The sequence below is a fragment of the Ovis aries genome, chromosome 20 (genome assembly GCF_016772045.2).
Source record: "Ovis aries strain OAR_USU_Benz2616 breed Rambouillet chromosome 20, ARS-UI_Ramb_v3.0, whole genome shotgun sequence".
Taxonomy (NCBI): domain Eukaryota; kingdom Metazoa; phylum Chordata; class Mammalia; order Artiodactyla; family Bovidae; genus Ovis; species Ovis aries.
The window spans coordinates 3,189,811-3,213,112 of NC_056073.1; the positions used below are offsets into that span (position 1 = coordinate 3,189,811).

A 23,302-nucleotide genomic window follows, 5' to 3' on the forward strand; every position below is an offset into this window, starting at 1 on the left:
ATAAAAGTATTTCATATGTAGTATTAGGAAAAATGCTCAAATGCTGCAAAGTTTTCAGTGAAACAGCTACTTTTTAATTATTGAAGACATATAAATTGATATAACTCTCATACAAAAAAAACTTTGGAAACATATCAAGCCATGAAAATGCATACACCCTTTGACTCAGTAAAACCAGTTGCTAAGAATTTATATGAAGAAAATAGGAAACAAAAGAAGGGAAAAGCTTGGTGTACATCAATCTGTTGCATTGATAAGCAACAAACTGGAAACCACGTAAACGTTCAGTGAGTGGAATGGGAGGCAAATTGTCTAACTACACAGGATAGAGGTTTTCGAGAATTAAAAGCAAACTTTAAAACAGCATTTTTCTTTTTAAAGGCAAATGACAACATCATATTTCTCTAATGATTAAAACTTTAAAGAAATGATGCACTTTGAAACGGATGGAGGGGATGAAGTAGTTGTTCAGAGTGGCAACATCAGGGGCGGGGTCTGTGTAAGTCTTTAAGTTCAAAATAATTTGATATAGATGACTAAAAACCTGCCGAATGAAGGCGATGTGGTGTACCGAAGGTTCCTTCCCATCCCTCCAAGCTCACTGCCGCGTTCTCAGCAGAGGCGCGGTCAGTCACTGAGTAGCTGCGTTATGAACAGGCTGTCTGGTCAGCCCAAAGCCCTGTGTGCCCATGTGTCTGTAGACAAAGTCCAGGAGAGGACCATAATGCTTCTGCCCCTAGCCAAGCACTTGTTTCCCCACATGCTGTTATCCACAGAATAGTAAAATATAGATATACAGGAGGTGCTAGATCCTAGTACAAGACAAGAATTCAATCTAAAAACTTCTAGAAAGGTAATCAAAATATTTCTAATTTTAATTGTTATTCACAAAACTAGCAACACTGAGATATTTTGTTCTTCAGAAATAACTATCAGTATCAAATGAGCTATATGTGACATACACAACCATTATCATTTAAGATAGTTCTTTATCGTTTTTACATGATTGTTTATAGGACTGTTAGGTCTGAACACTAGTTGAATCTGGCTTCAGCGTTCTGCTGCAGCGTTTTGGAAGCAGCCCCTTTAGAATGCTCCAGCAGCTTGATAGCCTTGTCAGAGTTTTCAATGTTCCTAAGCAGAGTCTCTAGTCGTCTCTTAATTTTCTTCTGATCCTCGAGAGCACAGCCGATCACAATGGACTGGAACTTTTGGTCCACCGGCCCCGCAGGCACCTCGGAGGAACACGCGCTGTACAGTGACATCAGGTGACTCCGGGCGTTTCCCAGGTCGTCCAGAAACTTGCTGACCACCTCATCGATGATCCGCGTGGCGTGCTTGAGGGACTCCTGCTGCTGGGGACTCCTAATTGTTTCTACTGAAACCTCCACAGTCAGGGTTCGTCCCATCAGACGGTTCGCAGTCAGATTTAATTCTTCTCGTTCTCCTAATCATAAAAAGTTTGAAATATCAATCAATATGAGACACACCTACATCCATGTCAAGAACACTAAGGCATTTGTGTGTGGTTAAATCTAGCCTGCGAGCACCTATACATTTCTTAAAGGTATATACTGTTAGCAATAAGATTAACTTAGGATGCCAGGGAAGACTGAGGGCAAGAGGAGAGAGAGGAGGGCGGCAGAGGATGAGACGGCTGGATGATATCACTGACTCGGTAGACAGGAGTCTGAGCACACTCAGGGAGATGGTGAAGGGCAGGGAGGCCTGGCGTGCTGCAGTCCATCGGGTCACAAGGAGTCAGACAGGACTGAGCGACGGAACAGCGTCAGTGGTGAAGAGGATCAGCCTGGACGTCGGGTGACTGCCGCGGTCGTCATGTCTGCAGAGGCTGGGGCGGGTGTGCTGGTCAGAGCAGGAAATGATGCCCTGCGTCTACACGACTACGTGCACTAGAGGAGGAAATGGTAACTTCTGCCTGTCTGAGCTTTTAGCTGAGACCCTGTAATAAGACAGACTAACAAGCAAAAACAAAACCAGAGCCTCATTATCGTGTAGACCCCATGTATACATGGGAGACCCCCAGGGAAACTGAGTGACTCCTGGAGATGGCCCAGGCCTCCATCCTCAGGTGGAGATGGGGAGGGAGGCCAGTTTCGAGGGCCTCAGAAAGAGGACCACAGAGGTGAGGTTTTCACGGAGACCCCTCAGAAGCGGAGGTTTCCTTTAGGAAGTGTAAATGTACATTTCCCTTACAAAACTGTGACCTCAGCTATTTCCATAGCTGCTCCTGTGCCTGCGGTTTCTCAAAAATGACCAGCCCCGATAATCCTTAGGGCAGAGGCATGTTTTGGGCAGCACATCCCGTGTCTGTGAGCACACCGTGCCCAGCTCTGGTGGAGGAAACAGAGCCAAGACCCTAGGAGAAAGGCTGGCCTGAAACGAGGCGCTGACCTCATCCTGTCCGACCAACTCGGCCTGTGGTCTGAGTCTCAGCCAGCACGAGGAGGGTGCTGGGTCATCCTCTCACTGTGCAGCTCTGCGAAACGCTTTCCAAGTTCACTGCTGGTTGGCCGGGGCGGGGAGCGGGCTACGCTGACCCACTAAGGCTGTGTGACGGTTTGGGTCCGGGCCTGGGCTCACCAGCCAGGGCTGCAGGGGTGCCTGACCCCCGTCACGCCTCACCGCGCCCCCCCCCCGCCCCTGTCCTCTGCGCCCCCCCCCCGCTCCTGTCCTCTGCGCCCCCCCTCCTGTCCTCTGCGCCCCCCCGCCCCCCTCCTGTCCTCTGCGCCCCCCCTCCTGTCCTCTGCGCCCCCCCGCTCCTGTCCTCTGCGCCCCCCCGCTCCTGTCCTCTGTGCCCCCCCCGCCCCCCTCCTGTCCTCTGCGCCCCCCCGCCCCCCTCCTGTCCTCTGCGCCCCCCCCCCGCTCCTGTCCTCTGCGCCCCCCCTCCTGTCCTCTGCGCCCCCCCCCGCCCCCCTCCTGTCCTCTGCGCCCCCCCGCCCCCCCGCCCCCCTCCTGTCCTCTGCGCCCCCCCGCTCCTGTCCTCTGCGCGCGCCCCCCCCCCCCCCCCGCGCCCCCGGCGGGCTCACCGTCACTGATCTGCCGCATGTCCTGGCTGTTCTGGATGCTGTGGATCATCTCCAGGAGCACCTCCTTCTCCTGCTCCACAGCCGTGGCCGCCTCCCGCAGAGCCTCCACCCTGCGGGCGGGGACACGGTCAGCGCACAGAAGCCTAGTGCGCCGCTTCTGCCTTTCCCTCCAGCTTAGCTGGCAGGATGATCAGGGGCACGCCCCGAACGCTTCAGTCCTTTTTCTTTCTTATTCTGTACTTTTTTCCTTCTTCATCCACTTGCCCCGTGGCTCCTAGTTGCCTCCCTGCTCACAGGGCAAGGATTCTGTTTAGTGCTTTTCTATTTGTAGATAAACACCTGTACTTGTTTACTGTCCCTGCTTCACTCAGCAGCATATTTCACTGAGACCCGCCGGGTTCCCTTGTCACCCAGCCCCCAGCTCCCCTCACCACCCGCCCGTGACTCCTGTCCCCTGAAGGCAGGCCCACCCCAGGGTGGCACAGCTGAGACCCAGGCTGTGTCACCCTCTGGACTCCTCTCCAGAGCAGCCGCACGGGGCGCCCCTGGGTCCCAGGAGCCCCGCCAGCACTCTCGTCCCCCAGTTGACAAGCGGGGTGTCAGCACTTAATCTGTGTTTCTTTCACTGCTAATAATTTTGGACATCTCTGTATTCCTGTGAGCCTGTTCACAGCCTTTGCCTATTTTGCTTTTTCTTTTTTAAACTGGGGTTACTGTCCTCTTGGCTTATCTCCCATCCGACCCCATATAATCTGTGTCTGGGATGTCCTTCACTGAACACAGAGCCTGACTTTGAAGTGATCAGACCCATCTTTTTCTTGGTTTTGTTCCACCTTCTGGCTCACGCAGTGAATTTTTGCTTCAGGGTCCTCCCATCCCGAGGTCGGAACATACTTGCTTACATCTCCTATTAACTTACTCTCTTACTTTCCTCATACTCATGTCTTCATCCACTCATAATCTACCTGTTTATGATTAGATAAGGATTTTGTTTTTTCTCCAAATAGTGAACTGTTTTCCCCAACACTATCCACCCTAAATCCATCTTTTCCTCAATGATTTGCAGACTGTCTGCCTCTGAAATCGATTCCTAAGCACCACTTGCCCCAACTCCACCCACCGCCCCCTCACCTAGACACACATTCACTTACTACACAGACACACAAACACAACCAGTGACTAAAGACCGAGGCTGTGAAATCATCAGAGCAAGAGAAAACAGAACCCTGTGGGGTCCCCGCCCCCTCCCAGCCACACCCAGGCCTCTTCCCCTACAGGCACCCACCTGTCACCCCCAAAATAGCACCAACACACTGTAAAGTCACAAGGTTTCGATTCTCGGGATACTAAATATATGTTGGACTCTGCTTGTGAGAGCAAGTAGAAGCACAGAGCTTGTAAGAACCTTGTGAGACAAATGTGGCTGGAAAGCAGTCAGAACCGGGGGAAATCTACAGGACAGTGGCCACGCATCGGGCAGCCTTCCAGTGGCACGCACAGCGCGCTCACACCTTCCACACAGCAGACTCGGCCTGGGCCACACGAAGGCGGTGGGGTGAGCACGAACAAGAAACGCGCTACGAAAGTGACTCTAGGATTGAGATGGCGCACGAGTCACTGGTAAAGGAGGCCACGATGGAAGAAGCGCTGAACTTTCCAGCACTCCTGAGTTTGTATTCAAATATAAGATGATAAAGAGAATTGTTACTCGAAAGAAGTATAATAACAATAATTTATAATAGTATGTTCATGGAATTGTAACAAGAAAATGGCTTGAAAGGAGACACTCCAAAAAAATATTTAATCTGTCATATAAAGATGTTTTGTCATTAAATGAAACCAAATATAGAGGAAATTGGATGGGACTTTTCTCCCAAGGTTAGAAATTGCCAGGCATTTTCCCTGTGAAAAACAGATTTTATTTTTTGTAGACTTTTTAATATATGATTTTATGTAAACTTCATTCACAGCAAAGATACAATCCCATTCTTCAGCACGTAGATCCCCAGGATCTGAGGATCTGCTTTCTGGCAGCGTGGCCCTCTCATCTGCTACCCCTCACCTCCTGAACATTCTTTATCCCTGGCCCAGGTCCACTAGGTGGTCCTTTTTCAAAAGCCAGTCCTTTTGGCAGAACTGTTTCCTTAGCAACTTCCTCCTTCCTCTCCCTTGAGGCATTCAAAACTACATCTGTCTAGTGTATGGACTACATCACAGGCTTATTAATTAGTTTTTTATTTTAAAAAGCTGGACCTGGGACTTCCCTGGTGGTTCAGTGGCTAAGACTCCAAGCTCCCAGTGCAGGGGGTCCAGGCTTGACTGCTGCCCAGGGAACCTGACCCCACACACTGCAACTGAAGATGCTGCGTGCTGCCGTGAAGACCCAGTGCGACCAAACGAATATTTTCAAAAGCTAAACCTCTACTTAGTTTGCTTAAGTCATCTTGTTACTGTTTATCAGCTGCTGGTCTTAATTCAGCTCACATGTGCTGTGTTCAGTCGCTTCAGTCGTGTCCAACTCTGTGATCCTATGGACTGTGGCCCGCCAGGCTCCTCTGTCCATGGGATGCTTCAGGCAAGAACACGAGTGGGTTACTGTGCCCTCCTCCAGGGGGTCTTCCCAACCCAGGGACTGAACCTGTGTCTCTTACCTCCCCTGCATTGGCAGATGGTTTTTATTTTTTTTTTTTTTTTTACCACTAGCAACACCTGGTAAGCCCTAAATTCAACTTATAGATACATCTTTTTGTCTCTGTCCCGTGTGTTAGTTTTAGAAGTTAGTTACTAAATATTCAAATATTTCCCACCCGCCCTTCCGTGATTTCTCCTGGAACTTTGCCCGCAAGAGCCTTAGCCCATCTCACTTTATCCTTCACCTTCTTACACTTCACTTGACAATGCTCCTTGGCAGAGGGGGCAGCTCTGATTTTACGAGCGGATCCTGCAAGAGCTGTGTCCAAATTGGGAAAGAGCTGATCCTCACAGCAAGTCTGGCCTGGGCTGTGCTCCTGGAAAACTCTCTGCATGAGATCACAACTACGCTTTAACTACGGAGGAACTGTTCAGAATGTTCCGTGAGGTCAAAATCTGGAGTGTGTGCCTCCTCGGCTGGTCTTGGCAGCCCGGGGACTGGGGGACGAGGTGCCGGGAGACAGACCCAGCAGGCGCCCCAGGCCGGGTGCGGGCCCGCTGCTCATACCAGCTCTGCTGCTGCATCCTAGCTGAGTGATCTCGAGCAGTTGCTGACATTCTCTCTGCCTCAGTTTCCTCATTTGTGACACAGGGATCATGAGACAGTAGGTGTGACTGAATGAAGTCAACGTGGTTAACTCACCAGCTGACAGCATGGACTAAGTTATGAGTTAACTGAGATACAGAACCATGAATATGTAGGGCTGACTCCTACACCATTTTCTAGGAAAAATCGGAGCATCCCTGGTTTCTGGTACCCAGGGGCCCTGGGCCAATCCCTGCAGTCACCGAGGGGCCACCCCATGCAGCACGTGCCCAGAACTGGGGCCGTGAACACCAGCTTCCGGGTGTTCTTATGCACTCAGCACTATGAACTCAGGATTGTAAGTAACAAGCCTCCTAATCATCACCCAGACAGTAAGGAACACTCACTGCTGAGACACTGGCGTTAAAATGGGCCGAGGCTTCAGGGTCAGGAGCTAGTCCTGAGCAGGACGGCCTCAGGCGGCCGCTCAGTCCCTCTGGACCTTTACTGCTGCTAAAGGAGGCAATGGATGTCCTCCTGCCTTGGAGGGTTTTGGAAGGTTCATATGATACCGTCTATGAGAAGTGACCTTTTAAATTACAGGCTCTGACAGTATTAACTGAGGTGCTGTCTTCTGGCTCCGGGGGTCGGGTCAGCCCAGCAGGAAACTCAGCTAAAGGACCCAGGTCCCTGCTCCCTCCCTTGTTCCTTGGTGGCCCGGTGCCCAGGAGGCTGCTCTGCGGACACTTGTGAGCAGCCAGCTCCCCGTCCCATCCGTCCCCTGGGCTGCTCTCCACACCTCGTGGCCAAGCATCTTCACCACCAGCCGGAGCTTCAGGGCCACTCACACCCTGCAGAGATGGCATTCAACAGCCCCTGATCTAAACCCGGATCTAAGTGGAATTTTCACTTCTTTCAGTAAAATCATATACTATTCCTACACTTTGAAATATGACATAGTAACTCAGAAAACTCAGGCGTAAAGCATTAAGCTCTGCAGCCACTCCTGAGCTCTTTTAACTTCTCAAGCCTCAATTTCCCGCCTGGACAATGAGGGTGACATAATTTCCACAAAGACACAGGACCTGTAGTCATGCTGGTTAGCTAAGATACCTGTTGGAGGGTATCATTTATGAATTATATGATCACTGCTAAACTAGTAACAATCGTGAGCAAAGTGCTCAGAGCCACTGACAAATGGAAAAGTCAGAGGCCATTTGCACGGTCACGAAAACCCGTAGAGAGAGACATCACCTTTTTAGGAGGAAGCAAAAAAGGAGATCTAGTTTCGTGCTAACGCATTAGAAACAACTGGAGTTTCTTCAGCGATTTGTGAGATGCGGTCAAACATTTGAAAAACTTTAAACACCATGGACACCAGTTCACATGGCAGGTCATGAAGCACTGAGCATAATTCTATTTTCGATTTCATGCGGAGAAAGTTTTTGCTGAGACTAGCACAACAGAGGGACAGTAAACACAGACCTCCTGGTACAGTCTGTGATTTTCAGTGTGCCTGCAACACTGCTTTATTAGCCACTCGTAACATGAAAGTAAATGACAGTTAACACATGAATGTCTTGTTTTCTTTTTAAACTTGATCTTCTGGGCCTGATTCTAGTTTCTAACAGCTCAGTGCTCTCTTCCATGACCCATCTGCCTTCATAAACTTCTCTATTTTTTACTTAACCTTCCAAAAGACTTAATTTTGTCAGCATCACTTTTTTTTAAAAGAAAGAAACAAAGCTCATCAGTCTAAAACTAGAAAAGTCCTTAAAATGAACAACTGAACACACATTTATCAGTCTCAGCTCAAGGGTTAATTCAGCAAGTGATTAACCACTTGTACACGGTAATCAGAATTCATTTCACATTAAGGAAGCCCTAGAACGTAATATTTCAAACAAGAAACTTCCTTTTAAAGATGAGCACCTGCCCTATGTGAGGCATCAATTCAAGTCTTAGAACAATAACTCAGCTTCAAGAAAGGAACTGTGTCCTGCCCGAGCTGAGAAGAAAACATCCTTTCTTTCCAACTAGGGAAGAGCCCCCCTGAAATGGCTGAGAACATGCCCTCAAAGTTCTTGAGACCAGAGACGCTCAGTCACTTGTTAACGCTGCTACATAAAATCGTCCACAGGAACTGCTCTGCCTGTTCCACCTGCTTCAGCTGGAGAAGGACCATTGTCACTCTCCGTGAAATCGTGGTGGTGAGCGTCTCATTTTCTGAGAAGACATTGTTTCTTTCTGTAATAATAAAAAGAACTATACAATAAATGATGAAAGTCAACATAAATATTAATAAATGATAATAAGTGCCTCATTTGGTTATTAATGTACTTTACTGGCAAACAGACCCCTTGTCCTGTTTTGAGATAAAGACACATATGCAGCCCTTCTTAAAATTGTGTCTTACATGTATTCCTTTGCTCACTCAGAGTCTGGTAACTATGGGAAAAATTACCTGTGGTTTTAGGGAGTTTTGGACGCCTTGGTAAGATCTGCCTGTAATTACACCTGCACACAATTTACCGGACCTTCAATGACAATAAGAAGTTATGGGAAGTACACAGAAGTCTTCATTCACTGTTAGAGAAAAGATTATTTCCCAAATTTCTTACACATTATTTAGGAATCCTATACAAGCCGGTGACTACATTTGTCACTAAGCAGGGTCCCCACACCGGTTTCTATAGAAACTGACAGCAGCACAGCCTGGAAAGAATTCAGGGAAAGAGCCGGGGTGAGGCACTCTGTGCTCTGGGAAAACTGGCAAAACAGGCTCTCCGGTTTTCAGGAACTCAGATTCCTAAATCTTCTCAAATTCAGAAAAGCACTAAAAGCTTTAAGGGAGACAGCAGCTCCTCCTGACCGGTGGTAACCTCTGCGCGCCTGACCCCGGGCCCTGCTCCAAAGTCACATCCTCGCTGACCTCAGCCCGACCCTCGCCGCCAGGGCTTCCCTCTGCGCGCTGACCGCCGTGGACACCCCGACCGGGAGGGGACACGCCGACCGCAGGGACACCCCGACCGGGAGGGAGCGCTGCGGCTCGGGCCCTGGCGGCCGGGAAGGTGGGACGGCGCCCCGGTGAGGCCGAGCGCGGCTTGGGGAGACACCTGTCCGCTGCTCTCGGGCCTGAGGCCAGACGGATTTTTCCGTTTTGCAAAGGGCTCGGTCGCTCAGCACAGAAACCACTAACCGGCCCCGGTCCTAAAACCGCTCGCGGCGGGGAGTGGGCCGGAAACACCTGGCCCCCCGCGGAAGGTTCTGGAAGCTCCGCGGCGGCACGGCCGTCGTCTCGAGTCACGTCCCCCCTACCTCCTCTGTTCGGGGTCGCGCGGTCCCGGCGCTCGGGGCCGCCGAAGGGTGGGGGGCCGCCGCGCCGACCCAGCGCCGCGCTGCCCTCCGCTCCGCCCTCGCCCCCCGGTCCTCGCCCGCAGCTCCGTCCCCGCGCGGCCCCCGCCCCGCGCACCTGAGCTCCAGCTGGTCCAGGCTCTCGAGCAGGCGGCTGGAGCGATCGGCCATGGACGAGGAGCGACAGAAGCGGCCCTCGTTGGCCTTGGCGCTGATCCTCGCCTGAGCCATCTGCGCCGGGCGGGCGGCCCGAGGTCACCGCCGTCCCCACGCGCCAACCGTCTACTCGGATGCGCTGCCCGCAAACCCGAAGTCGGGGGCCAGGGCACCCAGATAAGGGCGCGAGGGCTTGGCGGCCGGACTCCGACCGCGCGAGCTGCCTCGGGGGCGGCGCGGCGGGGCGGCTCCGCGTGGCGCCAGGCCCGGCCCCGCCCCGAGCACGCCCCGGGGCGAGGCCCGCGCCAACCACGCCCTCGCCCCGCCCCACGGAGGCCCCGCCCCCAAGCATAGCCGGGGCGGGGCTCGCGTGAGCCACGCCCTCACCCAGGCTGGCCCGCGGCGCCCCGCCCCCGATCACGCCCCGGGGCGGGCTCGCACCAGCCCCGCCCTCTCCCCGCTCCGGGGCCATCCGCCGCGAGGAAGGGGTCCTTTGCGTAGCCGTGGTTCCCGGGCACCTTCCCGAGGTGAGAACTGGAGTCTGGACGCCAACAGAGCAGAAGACAAAAAGCCGCCCTGTCCAGCTGCGTGTAGGGGTCAAGGTGAACCTCATCGTTTTCACACCCACTCGCATGAAAGCATTTGTAATGACTTCTCTGTTTAAGTTATTGGTTGGAATTCGAGTGAAATGATTGTTATTTAAGGCCGTTTCTAACCCCATTTGTATAAACCTCCTGTTATGAGAAGACCATGGAGGCCGCTCGGCCACCGTGCAGGTCAGGGAGTAGTAGAGGGGTGGCGGGGCCAGAGCACACTAGGCGTTCTGCCCAGCAGTACACGGAGGGGATGCACAGGGCACCGGGAAGGGGATAATAACAGTTCAAGGCTGGAGCCCAACCTTTAATCTGAGATCAAAGTCGAGGTACTTGAACAGAGATGAGGCCCCTAAGGCTAGATCCCAGTTCCTCTGAACTCTTAAATACTAATTCACAACTGCTGTAGGGGGTCATCTGGCCTCATTAGACGTTTTATTGTATCATGACAAACGTGGAATCCTAGACGTTTTGTGAATGTGCTAGACTCTCTCACACCTCAGACTCAGTGGACTCCAACTCCAGAGAATACCCAGGCCCGTCTTCACTCCCCACTGGGCCAGCATCCCAGCCTTGCCCTCCCATCTGGTCTGGTGCTGTTTGCACCACTGTCTGTGCTCAGCTCAGCAGCTGCAGTGATCCAGAATAAGGCACAGCAAATGACTCCTCAGAAACCTTCAGCGGCTCACTTGTGAAATGAGTAAAAGCCAAGGCCTTCAGAAGAGGCCTCAGAGGACTCTCGTCGCCTGCTGCCTGCACTAGCCTTGCTGTGCATGTCTGGATAAGCTCACTCCCTACCTTCAGGCCTTTGCTCAAGTTCTCTAAGGACCCCGACCACTCTAGTACGAAGAGCAAGCCCCGCCCCCGCCTCACCCCCACCGCTCCTCAGCTCTTTCGGGCGGCTGTTTTCCTTCCTCATCTCAGCAACCCCCCCCAAGTGTGCCCCACTGCGGAGGTGAGGGCTTCCTTTTGCTCACTGATGTATTTCAAGTGCTTAGAATAGTCGCTGACAAATGTTAAGTACTCAATAAATACTTTGTGAGTGAAAGAATAAATGGTTTAAAAGAAATTTAAAAGAAAAAAAATTGATGGAAAAAAAGAAAGCTCTTTCAGTTGAAGGCTATGCTACTGGGTTTCTGGTTACCCTGCCCAAGTAAGTCCAGGAGAGTCCTTGCACCTTGTTCTTGGGAGAGGTCTGAGTGGCCAAATGGTCAGGAGTCGGAAGAAAGGATTGGGCTGGTAGGATACCAAGCATCCAAAAACAAACTCTTTAAGGGAGGAATTTTTATTTAAGACAGTCAATGATACCACAAACCAGACGCCGTCAGTACATTACCTATATATCCTTTTTAAAATAAACACGGTCATTCATCATTTCTTTGACAAAAGCAGTTATTCAGGTATAAAAAGCCATCACAATAAAAACTTTTTAAAAGAAAAAAAAAACCTATCAGTAAAATGAAAGACAAATAAAAGCAAACAAGCAAGCATCATTGTCAGAAACATTTACTCTTGATAATATTCCCCGTTACTTTATGTAACATCCACTCTCCTCCATGTGTCTAAATTACGTTCAAATTATGAAGCAAGCTGGTTTCATAATTATAAGAGGAACCAGAGATCAAATTGCCAACATCTGCTGGATCATCGAAAAAGCAAGAGAGTTCCAGAAAAACATCTATTTCTGCTTTATTGACTATGCCAAACCCTTTGACTGTGTGGATCACAATAAACTGTGGAAAATTCTGAAAGAGATGGGAATACCAGACCACCTGACCTGCTTCTTGAAAAACCTGTATCAGTTAGAACTGGACATGGGACAACAGACTGGTTCCAAATAGGAAAAGGGGTACATCAAGGCTGTATATTATCACCCTGCTTATTTAACTTATATGCAGAGTACATCATGAGAAACGCTGGGCTAGAAGAAGCACAAGCTGGAATCAAGATTGCCGGGAGAAATATCACTAACCTCAAATATGCAGATGACACCGCCCTTATGGCAGAAAGTGAAGAGGAACTAAAAAGCCTCTTGATGAAAGTGAAAGAGGAGAGTGGAAAAGTTGGCTTAAAAGCTCAACATTCAGAAAATATTCAGAAACATTCAGAAAACATTCAGATCACGGCATCTGGTCCCATCATTTCATGGGAAATAGATGAGGAAACAGTGGAAACAGTGTCAGACTTTTATTTTGGGGGCTCGAAAATCACTGCAGATGGTGACTGCAGCCATGAAATTAAAAGACGCTTACTCCTTAGAAGAAAAGTTATGACCAACCTAGATAGCATATTAAAAAGCAGAGACATTACTTTGCCAACAAAGGTCCATCTAGTCAAGGCTGTGGTTTTTCCAGTAGTCATGTATGGATGTGAGAGTTGGACTGTGAAGAAAGCTGAGCGCGGAAGAACTGATGCTTTTAAACTATGGTGTTGGAGAAGACTCCTGAGAGTCCCTTGGACTGTAAGGAGATCCAACCAGTCCATTCTAAAGGAGATCAGCCCTGGGTGTTCCTTGGAAGGAATGCTGCTAAAGCTGAAACTCCAATATTTTGGCCATCTCATGCGAAGAGTTGACTCACTGGGAGGGATTTGGGGGCAGGAGGAAAAGGGGGCAACAGAGGATGAGATGGCTGGATGGCATCACCGATTCGATGGACCTGAGTTTCAGTGAACTCCGGGAGTTGGCGATGGACAGGGAGGCCTCGCATGCTGCGATTCATGGGGTTTCAAAGAGTTGGACACGACTGAGCGACTGAACTGAACTGAAAAATGATTTTTAATTTTGTAGTAAGTAGAAATACAATCAGTAACAATTATTAAAACATTAAGCAACCCAAGGACCTTATTTTAAGGATCATGATGACTACCCCTTCCCCACTGTGTCACTCTGGACCATACACATCCGTGTGTCACAGCAACACAGCGCCCCCGCGTGGCGGGCGCCTCCAGCACAGCCGTCTCCTGGACACCCGTTCAGCTCCCACTGCTGAGCAGGTTCCCCAGACGTCTTTAGGGTACAGCTCTGTAACCACCTCCCAAAACCTTAAACTACTCTAACAAATTAACAGTACAGTGTGCTCACTTTGGAAAAATGATTACGACATTCTCAAGCTATGACGTCTACTTAAAAAGCAAGCAGGGAGGACAGAACTGACAGCTTAAGAAAGAAAGAACACAAACTGGGGTTTCCAATGTGGACTGAAAGACTATATAATAATAATAAAACAAGTCATACTATTTAACACTAAATTATCTAGTTGCAGAGAAAGACCAAAGTTCTAGCTATGATTTTTTTTGTCTTAAAGAAAAATTTGTATCTATAGAAAATTTTAAGTTTGGTAAATAATTACTAAAAATTTTTAGGGATGACATTTCTGGTCAAATAACATGAAGTATATTCACAAAGACTATATGACAAGCCCCTTCTTAGTCTTCTAGTTATATAATATTTTTATTATTCATCATGGGGCTTCAACATTTAAAAATTAAATATGTAATACCAACTGTAGGACATTGATATTTTAATGAATAACTAACATGAAGATACTTCCATATGAAATAAAAATCTTAAAGGGTTAAGGAAGATTACGCCTGAGTAGAATTTCAACGTTATTTTCTAAAGAATACTATGTTTACACAAATATATATATATAAAAGGACTAATATTAAAAGTATGCCTAATTCTATGCAAATACTTTTACATCATTCCCTTTAAACAGTAAATAATACAAGTCATATGAAAGTCAAAGTAGGTAAAAAGAATGGAAAAAGTTTCTTTTTACTACTTTCAAAGAAATTAGGTTAGTTTTCTTTTTCATTCCAGCAATGTACAGCTCTAATTAAAGCAGGACTATACATCCGAGTGAAAACCACAAAGAACACTGGTGATAAAATTTTTCATCTGTTTTCACAATGTTGCTATTACTCTCTTCCAATAATCATAAAAAGACCTCAAAGATTATATATATTGGTGCCACATAAGAAGTAAAATTTACAGAAAAAATGAGCTATGATAGCTTTATTTATATTCATTTTCACTCTTAAAAAAATAAACTAGAATCATCTGTACAGTACAAATAAAATTAAAGAACCAATTGTATTTGGGAAACATTTAAACAATAGTCAAGGGCTTCTTTATTTCTTTTTTTAAAATCCTTTTAACCTAACTATATGAATTCAAGGTTACCTGGGAAACATGATACCAGTATTAGAATATATGATTTGTATTTGCATTAACATATATTCTGTTCCTCTATACATTTTTGCAAATGGCACAAAAACACAAAGCAATATCAGAGTTTGAACATACAAAAGCAAAAACTGTGTGTTTTCAAATACATTTGTACTAGTAGATTTGTGGTCTCCTTTAGGAAACAAACTCAAGAATTCATCATCCTGAGTCTCTTCAAGGCCACTTGATGTTGTGTGGTAATACCTTTAGTTACATTTCCTCAAGACTTCTTCTAATAGCTTCTTCTAATTCCACATCTGCATTAAAAAAGAGAATTATAACATTTAGGGCAAAAAAACTGATAAAAATGTACTTAATGTAAGTCTCATCAACTACATCTGTATTTTCAGGAAGAAAAGTAAATACAACTTGGAGAAACTGAAGATAACTTGGCAGTTTCTTCATCATAAAACTTGACTATTTTGAAAAATGAGATATGATCTGGATACGATCTTAAACTGAATTATAATATACCTGAGCTAAATATGATAAGAAACTTCTTAGTTTCTTCCATTTAGGGACAGAGAAAGACAACAAACGTCTAGAATGACTGACAGGGAATCGCCAGACGTAACAGGGGAAAAAAAGAGTATCTATTTCCGAAAAGATCTGAGTTAATACATGTAAAACTTACCAGTGGAAAGAGAAAGGCAAAATCACGAAATGGCAAAACCTCAAAAGCTATTAAAATTTTAGTTTTAACTTTTCTAGTATCTAAGACAGAGAGTCAAATTCAAGGCTATTGAATATCCTCTGAGAAGCATTTATTATACATACATATGTACTCACTGAACAAACTTATTGAATGCCCACAGTGTATCAGGCACAAAATACAACAGTGAACAAGACAGACATTCTTGGGTTCACTGGTCTTTTTCTCTATTTCCTGAGAATGATGCTAAAAACTCAAGACGGTAATTAGGTGTCAGCTTCTTGGCCTCCACTAGCTTCTCACACCAGATTTATCTAATCCTGTCCAGTCCACGGTCTCCCGCAGTCTACTGAGTTCACAAGCACAATAATTCCTCTAATATGCAGCCACCTCTTCCCATAAGCTGGGGCACTAGTGTTACATCGTTAGGAGTTTAAAACACTACAAGCTACTCTACACTGTGTTAAAGCTAGATTCTAGCTCAGTGCATTGCCCTAAGATGAATCCAAAGGGATGAAGAAATGTACAGAAAAGCCAAGATGCTCTTAGCAAGCAAAGAAGAAAAAGGTGACAAGATTTGTTTTTATGAAAACTTATTACAAAGTTTTAGTAATTAAGAATGTGGTACCAGTGCAAGAGGGCTTCCCTGGTGACTGAGCAGTAAAGAATCCAACTGCCAATGCAGGGGATGCGGGTTCGATCCCTGGGTCGGGAAGATCCCGTTAAGAAGGAAATGGCAACCCGCTCCAGCATTCTTGCCTGGGAAATCTCAGTCCATTGGGTTGGGTACCAATGAGTCGGACACGAGTTAGTGACTCAGCTACAACAAACCAGTCCAAGAACTGGTGAACAGACCAAAGAGGCAGCACAGACAGCTCTATGAAAACCTGATCGATGACACAGGCAGCCTTGCAGAATGGTGGGGCAAGGTGGGGTTTTAAATACACGATGGAGGGACAACTGGTAGGCCATATGGAAAAAAAATAAATTTACCCCTACCTTATGGAATATACAAAAAATACATTTCAGATTTACTGTGTATTTACTGCATAAGAGCAAAGGTGAAACAACAAAACAACAACGGACATGGGAATATGCGCAGCGCCTTAGTGCAGGGAAAGACATTCAACAGGATCCAAGGAACACTATGAAAAAGAATGGCACTTCGGAATGCATTAAAATTACTTTAATCCATCAAAAGTGAGAGTGTAAAAAGACAAGACATAAGAGAAAATATTTGCAATACACAGATCTTATACCTAGAAAGACTGTCAACCCAGAAAAATCAGTAAAAAGATAGTCAAAACTGTCAAGAAATCTACAAAGGCACTGGCAAAAGATGTCAAAAGGTCAAATAAACAATCATCAGAAAAATGTAAATTCAAACCACAAAAAAATGCCTATCACTAGGTAAAATTAAAAAGACCAATAATTCAGTGATTAGTGAAAATGTAGACCAACAGGAGCTCACATTCACTGCTGGAATGGAAACACAATGGAACCACTTTCGTGAAAAACCTTGCCATAATCCACTAGAGCTGAGTGTCAGCAAGTCTCCACCTCAGTATATATTCCTAGAAATGTGGGAATTATTTCCAACAGCCAACCAAATGTCTGTAAGGGATACATGAATTATGTGTAAAATTATCATACAGGTACTGGAAATGAACAAACCAAAGCTACATGCTAACAATCAGATGAATCTGTAAAACAATGTTAACTAAAGGCATTCAGACCCAAAATGTCAGTAATACAGACCATGACTCTGCTGTTCAATACGGTGCACACTGACTATATGCGGCTATTTGTGTTCTGATTAACTGAAACTAAGTGAGGGGATGCTTCCAGGGAACTGACGACTGTGGGCTGCACTGTGCCCCCTCAATACATGTTCTTACCCGGGCATGTGTCAATGTGACCTCCTTTGCAAACAGGGTCTTTGTGGGGTGACCAAGTTGAGGTCGCTAGGGTGAGCCCTACCTAACTCGGTATGACTGACGTCCTTACCGGAAGAAAACGCCATGTGAAGATGGACACACAGGTAGAAGACGGCCTCGTGATGATGGACGCAGAGACAGACAGATACGTCTACAAGCCAAGAATGCCTACTGTTGGGTAAGGGAGTTAGAGAAGGCAAGGTTCAAAAAGACCCAGACCGGCACTTGACAGGAATAGATCACCTTTAATGAGGCGAGAAGGGGGAGCAGTCGGATTAGTGAGCTGCTGCACTAACCCAAGAAAAGAGTAAGTATACATAGGCATGTATGTGGAAATCTACTGTCTTAAGGGGGCCTGTTCTCCAAGGCTGTTCGTAGTAGTTATCTCTTAAACAGCTGGGGCAAGGAATATTGGAGATCGGCCAGAGGCTGCACCGGCTGGGAGCTGGGCGTAATCAACCTAATGTCCATTTTTTCTTCTGTTGATAGAGTACTTTGTTTTGCATAGAATGGTGGGACCTGGAGGGGAGTTTTAACTCCAGGCTACCTTGAGCCACGCAACTTTCCTTCACCTACAGTTGACATTAACAACCAGAATCTGGGAGCGGGACCACAGCCCTACCAACAGCTTGACCTTGGATGGGTGAACTCAACAACTGTGAGACAATTTCTATTGTTTTTTTCTTTTTTAATTTAATTTTATTATTATTATTTAACTTTACAATATTGTATTGGTTTTGCCATACATCAACATGAATCCGCCATGGGGGTACACGTGTTTTGTTTTAAGCCACCTAGATTGTAGTGCTTAGGTGAGCAGCCCCACTGGTAATACTCTTTTCTAATCTGAAAGATGCTCACCTGTTTTGTGAGATGTTTTGTACAGTTTCTGTGTGTATTATATACACACACAGAGAGAACCAAAAATCTGGAGGACCAGCATCTAAGTTGGGGAAAAGGATCAGAGTTGAAGTGTTCCAGAGTCCTTTTATTGTTTCATGGAGGCAGACAACATGTACATACACTTAGTCTTTAAGTTACATATAAAAAATGTGATAAAATGCCAAGGTAACCACAGAAAGAACAGAAACAAATACGCAGCATACACACCAACTTGAAAAAACAAAAAGAGGAAGCTAAGCATGAAATAGCAGAAATAAATACAAAAACAGTATCTACACTGAACTTACAGGAATTAAACCTGCCAGTTAAAATGGATAAAAACGAAAGCAACTAAATGGTTCCACTTCCAGTAACAGCAGAGTAGCTTATATTGGGGAGAAGGCGATGGCACCCCACTCCAGCAATCTTGCCTGGACAATCCCATGGACGGAGGAGCCTGCTTGGCTGCCGTCTATGGGGTCGCTAAGAGTCGGACGCAACTGAGCGACTTCACTTTCACTTTTCACTTTCATGCACTGGAGAGGAAATGGCAACCCACTCCAGTGTTCTTGCCTGGAGAATCCCAGGGATGGGGGAGCCTGGTGGGCTGCAGTCTATGGGGTTGCACAGAGTCGGACACAACTGAAGTGACTTAGCAGCAGCAGCAGCAGCTTATACTGGATTAGTTCTCCCCTAGATAACAATTATAAACTATTTTAAGGCACTAAAGAACAACAAAAATCAGGCAGAAACAGGACAGAAGTTAATTATTGAAATAAATGAATTACACAGGGCTAAATATGCAGCTTTACGCTTTGTTTCTCATTTGCCTTAGGGCATGCCTACATCCCTGTGAAACTAGATGCAAACTGAGTCAGACAGATGACAGAGGGTGCGAAGGGGAGCTGGCGGCAGGAGGGTAGGAACAGCAGAAGAGATCCCGGCAGAAACGAGAAAGCAACAGAAGAGGATCCTCCGAATCTACAAATCCTTGGCTGACTTCTGAACTCTGCATACACGAGAGAGGAACCAAGATTCTCGGTGAGCAAGAGCAGTCGGAAAGCTAAAAGAAGCAAGCGACTGCTGCTTGTGGCGGAGAGAGAGTTTGGTGTCCAAGTCCAGCAAGTTAACTACCTACAAGAAAAAAAAAATTCCTCAGAGGAAGTTAACACAATTCTGAGAATCTATAATTTACATCACAAACATCTAGCATACATCAAAAATCATGTGACTTGCAAAGAAAGAAGAAATGAGACGCGCAGTCAAGAGGAAGAGCAGTCAAAAGAAACTGCCCCGCAAGATAATCAAGCTATTGGGATTAGCAGAAAAGAGATCTGAAGAAAAGTTAAAACTATTTTCAAGGACATAAGGTTGTGTGGATAAAAAATCTCAACAGAGAAATAAAAACTATTAAAAAGAAAACTAAGCAGAAACTCTACAACACATGAGAAAACACATGTTTGAAACTGAAAATTTACTAAGTCAGCTTAACACTGGAGATGGCAGAAGGCTGAATAATAAACTTGAAGACTGGACAATAGAAGTGATCAACTATGAGGAAAAGAGAGAAAAAATACTGGAAGAAAATGACAAACCTGTGGATAAATCTAAACCATCTAACATGCATAACTGGAGTTCCAAAAGAAAAGGAGACAGAAAGTGGGACCAAAAATTGTGAAGAAATAATTGGGGGAAACTTATAAACTTAGAGATAACATGAAGCTAAGAAAACTCCAAGCAGGATACAAAGACAGCTACATCTAGGGGCATTATCCAAAACGGCTAAAATTCAAGGACAAAGAGGAAATATTAATAGCAGTAGAGGGAAAAAATGACATATTTGCATATAGGGGAGCAATAATAGAAATTATGGTCATTTGTTATGACAAACAAAGGAGGCCGGCCACAAGACAAGAAAACGGAGTTCGAGCTCTAAAGTGCTGAAGAAAAAAACACTAGTTAACCAGAATTCTAAAGCCAGAGAAAATATACTTCAAAATTAAAGGGAAAATAAAGATACTTTCATAAATGAAACAGAATATTCAACACTAGCAAAACTGCATTACATTAATATAAAATAGGACAGGAAATTCTTTAGGCTGAAGAAAAAGGACATCAGATAGAAACTGTAATCTACTGGAAAGAATGAAAGGTCATTTGAAATGGTAACTATGTGGATAAATATTAAAAACTCTATATTTCTTCTTTTCTTTCTTTAAAACTCAAAGCAATGTTTAGAGCAAAAAGTAATATTTTCTTATAGTGTTTATAACAAAAGCAAAAAAATATATATCGTAACCTTTAGAGCAACCATAAAAAACTGGACAGATTGTCAGAGTAAACCAAAAAGTAAGATCAAACTGAGAGACGTAGTTTCAAATTTAGAATCAAATTTAGAGATGAAGTTTCAAAATAAAGATATAAACACACTGAAAGTAAAAGGATGGAAAAATATACACTGTGTAAATGTTAAGCATAAGAAAGCTTGAGTAGCTATGTTACTATCAGACCAACAATTTTTATGATAAAAGATATTACCAGAGATAAAGAACAGTTCATAGTATCATAACGCTAAACAGATCAGTTCATTAGGAAGACACATCAGAAATGTGTATGCAACTAAAAACAACTGCAAAACACAAAATACAAACTGACAGAACTAAAGAGAAAAAATAAATCTACAATCCTTGATGAAGAAGCTCACTGTTACTACTGTGGTAACTGATAGGTTAACTAGATAAAAAAAAAAATCACTGAGGATGAAGATCTGGTATTATCAACCACCTTGACCTAACTGACATTGATAAAGTCCTTTACTCAAAAAACACAGAAATAATTCTTTTCAAGTGCATACAGAATATTCATCAAGATAGACCACAGGTTGAGCCATGTAAGTCTCAATAAAAATCAAAAGTTTTAAGTTTTACAGAGTATATTCTCTTACCACAACAAAATTATATTAGAAATAATAAGACGTTCAAATATTAATATTTGTAAATTCAACAATATATCTAAAGAGTCAATAGATCAAAGGAGACAATATAAGGAAAATTAGGAAATATTTCAAACTGATAGTAAAAACATGAAAATTTGTGGAACACAGTCAGTTCAGTTACTCAGTCGTATCCAACTCTTTGTGACCCCATGGACTGTAGCACGCCAGGCTTCCCTGTCCATCACCAACTCCTGCAGTTTACTCAAACTCATGTCCATCGAGTTGGTGATGCCATCCAACCATCTCATCCTCTGTTGTCCCCTGCTCCTCCTGCCTTCAGTCTTTCCCAGTGAGTCAGTTCTTCACATCAGGTGGCCAAAGTATTGGAGCTTCAGCTTCACCATCAGTCCTTCCAATGAATATTCAGGACTGATTTCCTTTAGGATGGACTGGTTTGATCTCCTTGCAGTCCAACAGACTCTCAAGAGTCTTCTCCAACACTGCAGTTCAAAAGCATCTATTCTTTTGACACTCAGCTTTCTTTATAGTCCAATTCTCACATCCATCCATGACTACTAGAAAAACCATAGCTTTGACTAAATGGACCTTTGTTGGCAAAGTAATGTCTCTGCTTTTGAATATGCTGTCTAGGTTGTGGAACACAGTAAAAAGTAGAAAGCTGACAAACTACAGTCTGTGGGCCAAATCCAGTCCACGAGTAACTTCTGTCAATTTCACGTGTACTTCACACTCCTTTGCTCATGTATTGAGAATGGCTGCTTCCATGCTATAATAGCAGAGTTGAATAACTAACAGAGACCACAGGAACTACAAAGCCTAAAATATTTACTATCTAATATTTTACAGAAAAAGCTTAAAGCTTGCTTATCCTGGCTTAGAGGGAAATAAACATCTTTAAATGTTTACATTTAAAAAACAATAAAAAAATTCAATCAACAGTCTAAGCGTCACATTAAAAAGCTATAAAAGATGACAAAATTTAAGCTCAAAGTAGAAGGAAGGAAATAATAAAGAGCAGAAATCAATGAAATGGAGAGCAGACCAAAAGGAGAGGAATTAACTAAAAACAGTTCACTCTTTGAAATGACCAAATAAACAGATAAACTTCAAGTCAGTGAAGAGGAAAACAAAAATTACCAATATTAGGGGAAAAATGAGATGATATCATCAGCGATCCTAAAGAAAAAAATATATAATAAAGGAATACTACTATGAACAACTTTACACTGGTACATTTGACAACCAAGGTAAAATGGACAAATTTCTTGCAAAACATTATTCTCCAAAACTGACATGAAGAGAAAGAATAGGTCCTAGAGTGAATATTCAACAAATTAGTGGAACAGGTAGCTCCAAACACCCGTCCTTCCACATAAAACACAGAAATACACGCCTAAACTGTTGGGCAGAAACAACTTTCTCAAAAGTTTGGAAAATCCTCAAAGGGTCACAGCAATGAAGCAAACACTGAATCAAGACAAAGATCACACAAACACCAGTACGGGGACTGCCCTGGTGGTGAAGTGGATAGGAATCTACCTGCCAATGCAGGGGACACGGTTCCATCCCTGATCTAGAAAGATTCCACCCACCTCAGAGCAACTAAGCCCACGCATCACAACCACTGGGCCTGTACCCCACAGCAAGAGAAGCCAGCGCAACGAGAAGCCCGTACACAGCAATGAAGAGCAGGCCCTGCTCACTGCAACTCGAGAAAGCCCACACAAAAGCAACAGAGACCCAGTGCAGCCAAAAATAAATAAAATAATTTAAAAAAAAACACAGCAGGAAAGCCTAGTGGTATCTTCACTTGCCCTTTCCCCACCACCTCCCTATCCCTCCCTGCAGCAGCCCATACTCGTGGTGTGGGACCCTCATCCCTGGCTCCAGGCAGAGCAGAGCAGAAGTCACAACTTACTGCTTTTGCTCTATCCTGTATCTGAAGGCATCATCTATTTTACCAAGCTCAGGCCCCACACTGAGGAGAAAAGCAGTCTGCATGGCTCAGAAACACTGTGAGGCAGACAAAAAGCCCATGGCCTGGGGTAAAAGATGACGGGTGAGACATACAATAGAACACCTGATATCTGGGAGGAAAAGCCATGAAGAGAATTTCCCTGGGAAATTAGGGCATTCAAAAGCGCCTCTGTGTCCTGGAGAGTTCAGAAACCAGGCACACAGCCAGTACAGGATGCATGCTCAGCAAATGCCCGAGAAGACACTGAGCCTTCACCACTGGCTGGTCTGCAGGCTCAGTGCACGCTTGCGTGCTAA

The 23,302-nt window shown here is 45.1% G+C and overlaps 2 protein-coding genes and 1 long non-coding RNA gene across 7 annotated transcripts in view; all 3 read right to left on the bottom strand.

The window, feature by feature from the left end:
• Window positions 1–51: 51 nt before the first annotated feature.
• On the bottom strand, window positions 52–10,004 carry BAG2 (BAG cochaperone 2). The gene is made up of 3 exons (XM_015102638.4): window positions 9,740–10,004; window positions 3,051–3,160; window positions 52–1,447 (listed from the first exon to the last, which is right to left on the bottom strand). The coding sequence occupies exons 1-3, from the start codon at window positions 9,850–9,852 to the stop codon at window positions 1,035–1,037; spliced, it is 636 nt and encodes a 211-aa protein (XP_014958124.1). The 5' UTR covers window positions 9,853–10,004; the 3' UTR covers window positions 52–1,034.
• Window positions 4,037–9,737, bottom strand: LOC121817381 (uncharacterized). The gene is made up of 2 exons (XR_006057255.2): window positions 8,732–9,737; window positions 4,037–8,514 (listed from the first exon to the last, which is right to left on the bottom strand). It is a non-coding gene; the product is annotated as an uncharacterized LOC121817381 (long non-coding RNA).
• A 1,635-nt stretch (window positions 10,005–11,639) lies between the features above and the next one.
• ZNF451 (zinc finger protein 451) overlaps window positions 11,640–23,302 on the bottom strand; it is a 98,527-nt gene continuing 86,864 nt past the window's right edge. For 4 of the 5 annotated variants that reach the window (XM_027959110.3, XM_027959108.3, XM_027959107.3 and 1 more), the window contains one exon: window positions 11,640–14,858. In XM_027959110.3, the coding sequence (XP_027814911.2) occupies window positions 14,812–14,858 (47 nt within the window). In that variant the 3' untranslated portion in view covers window positions 11,640–14,811. Of the gene's footprint in view, window positions 19,207–23,302 lie in introns of all 5 variants that reach the window. The other variant, XM_027959109.3, reaches the window with a different exon arrangement.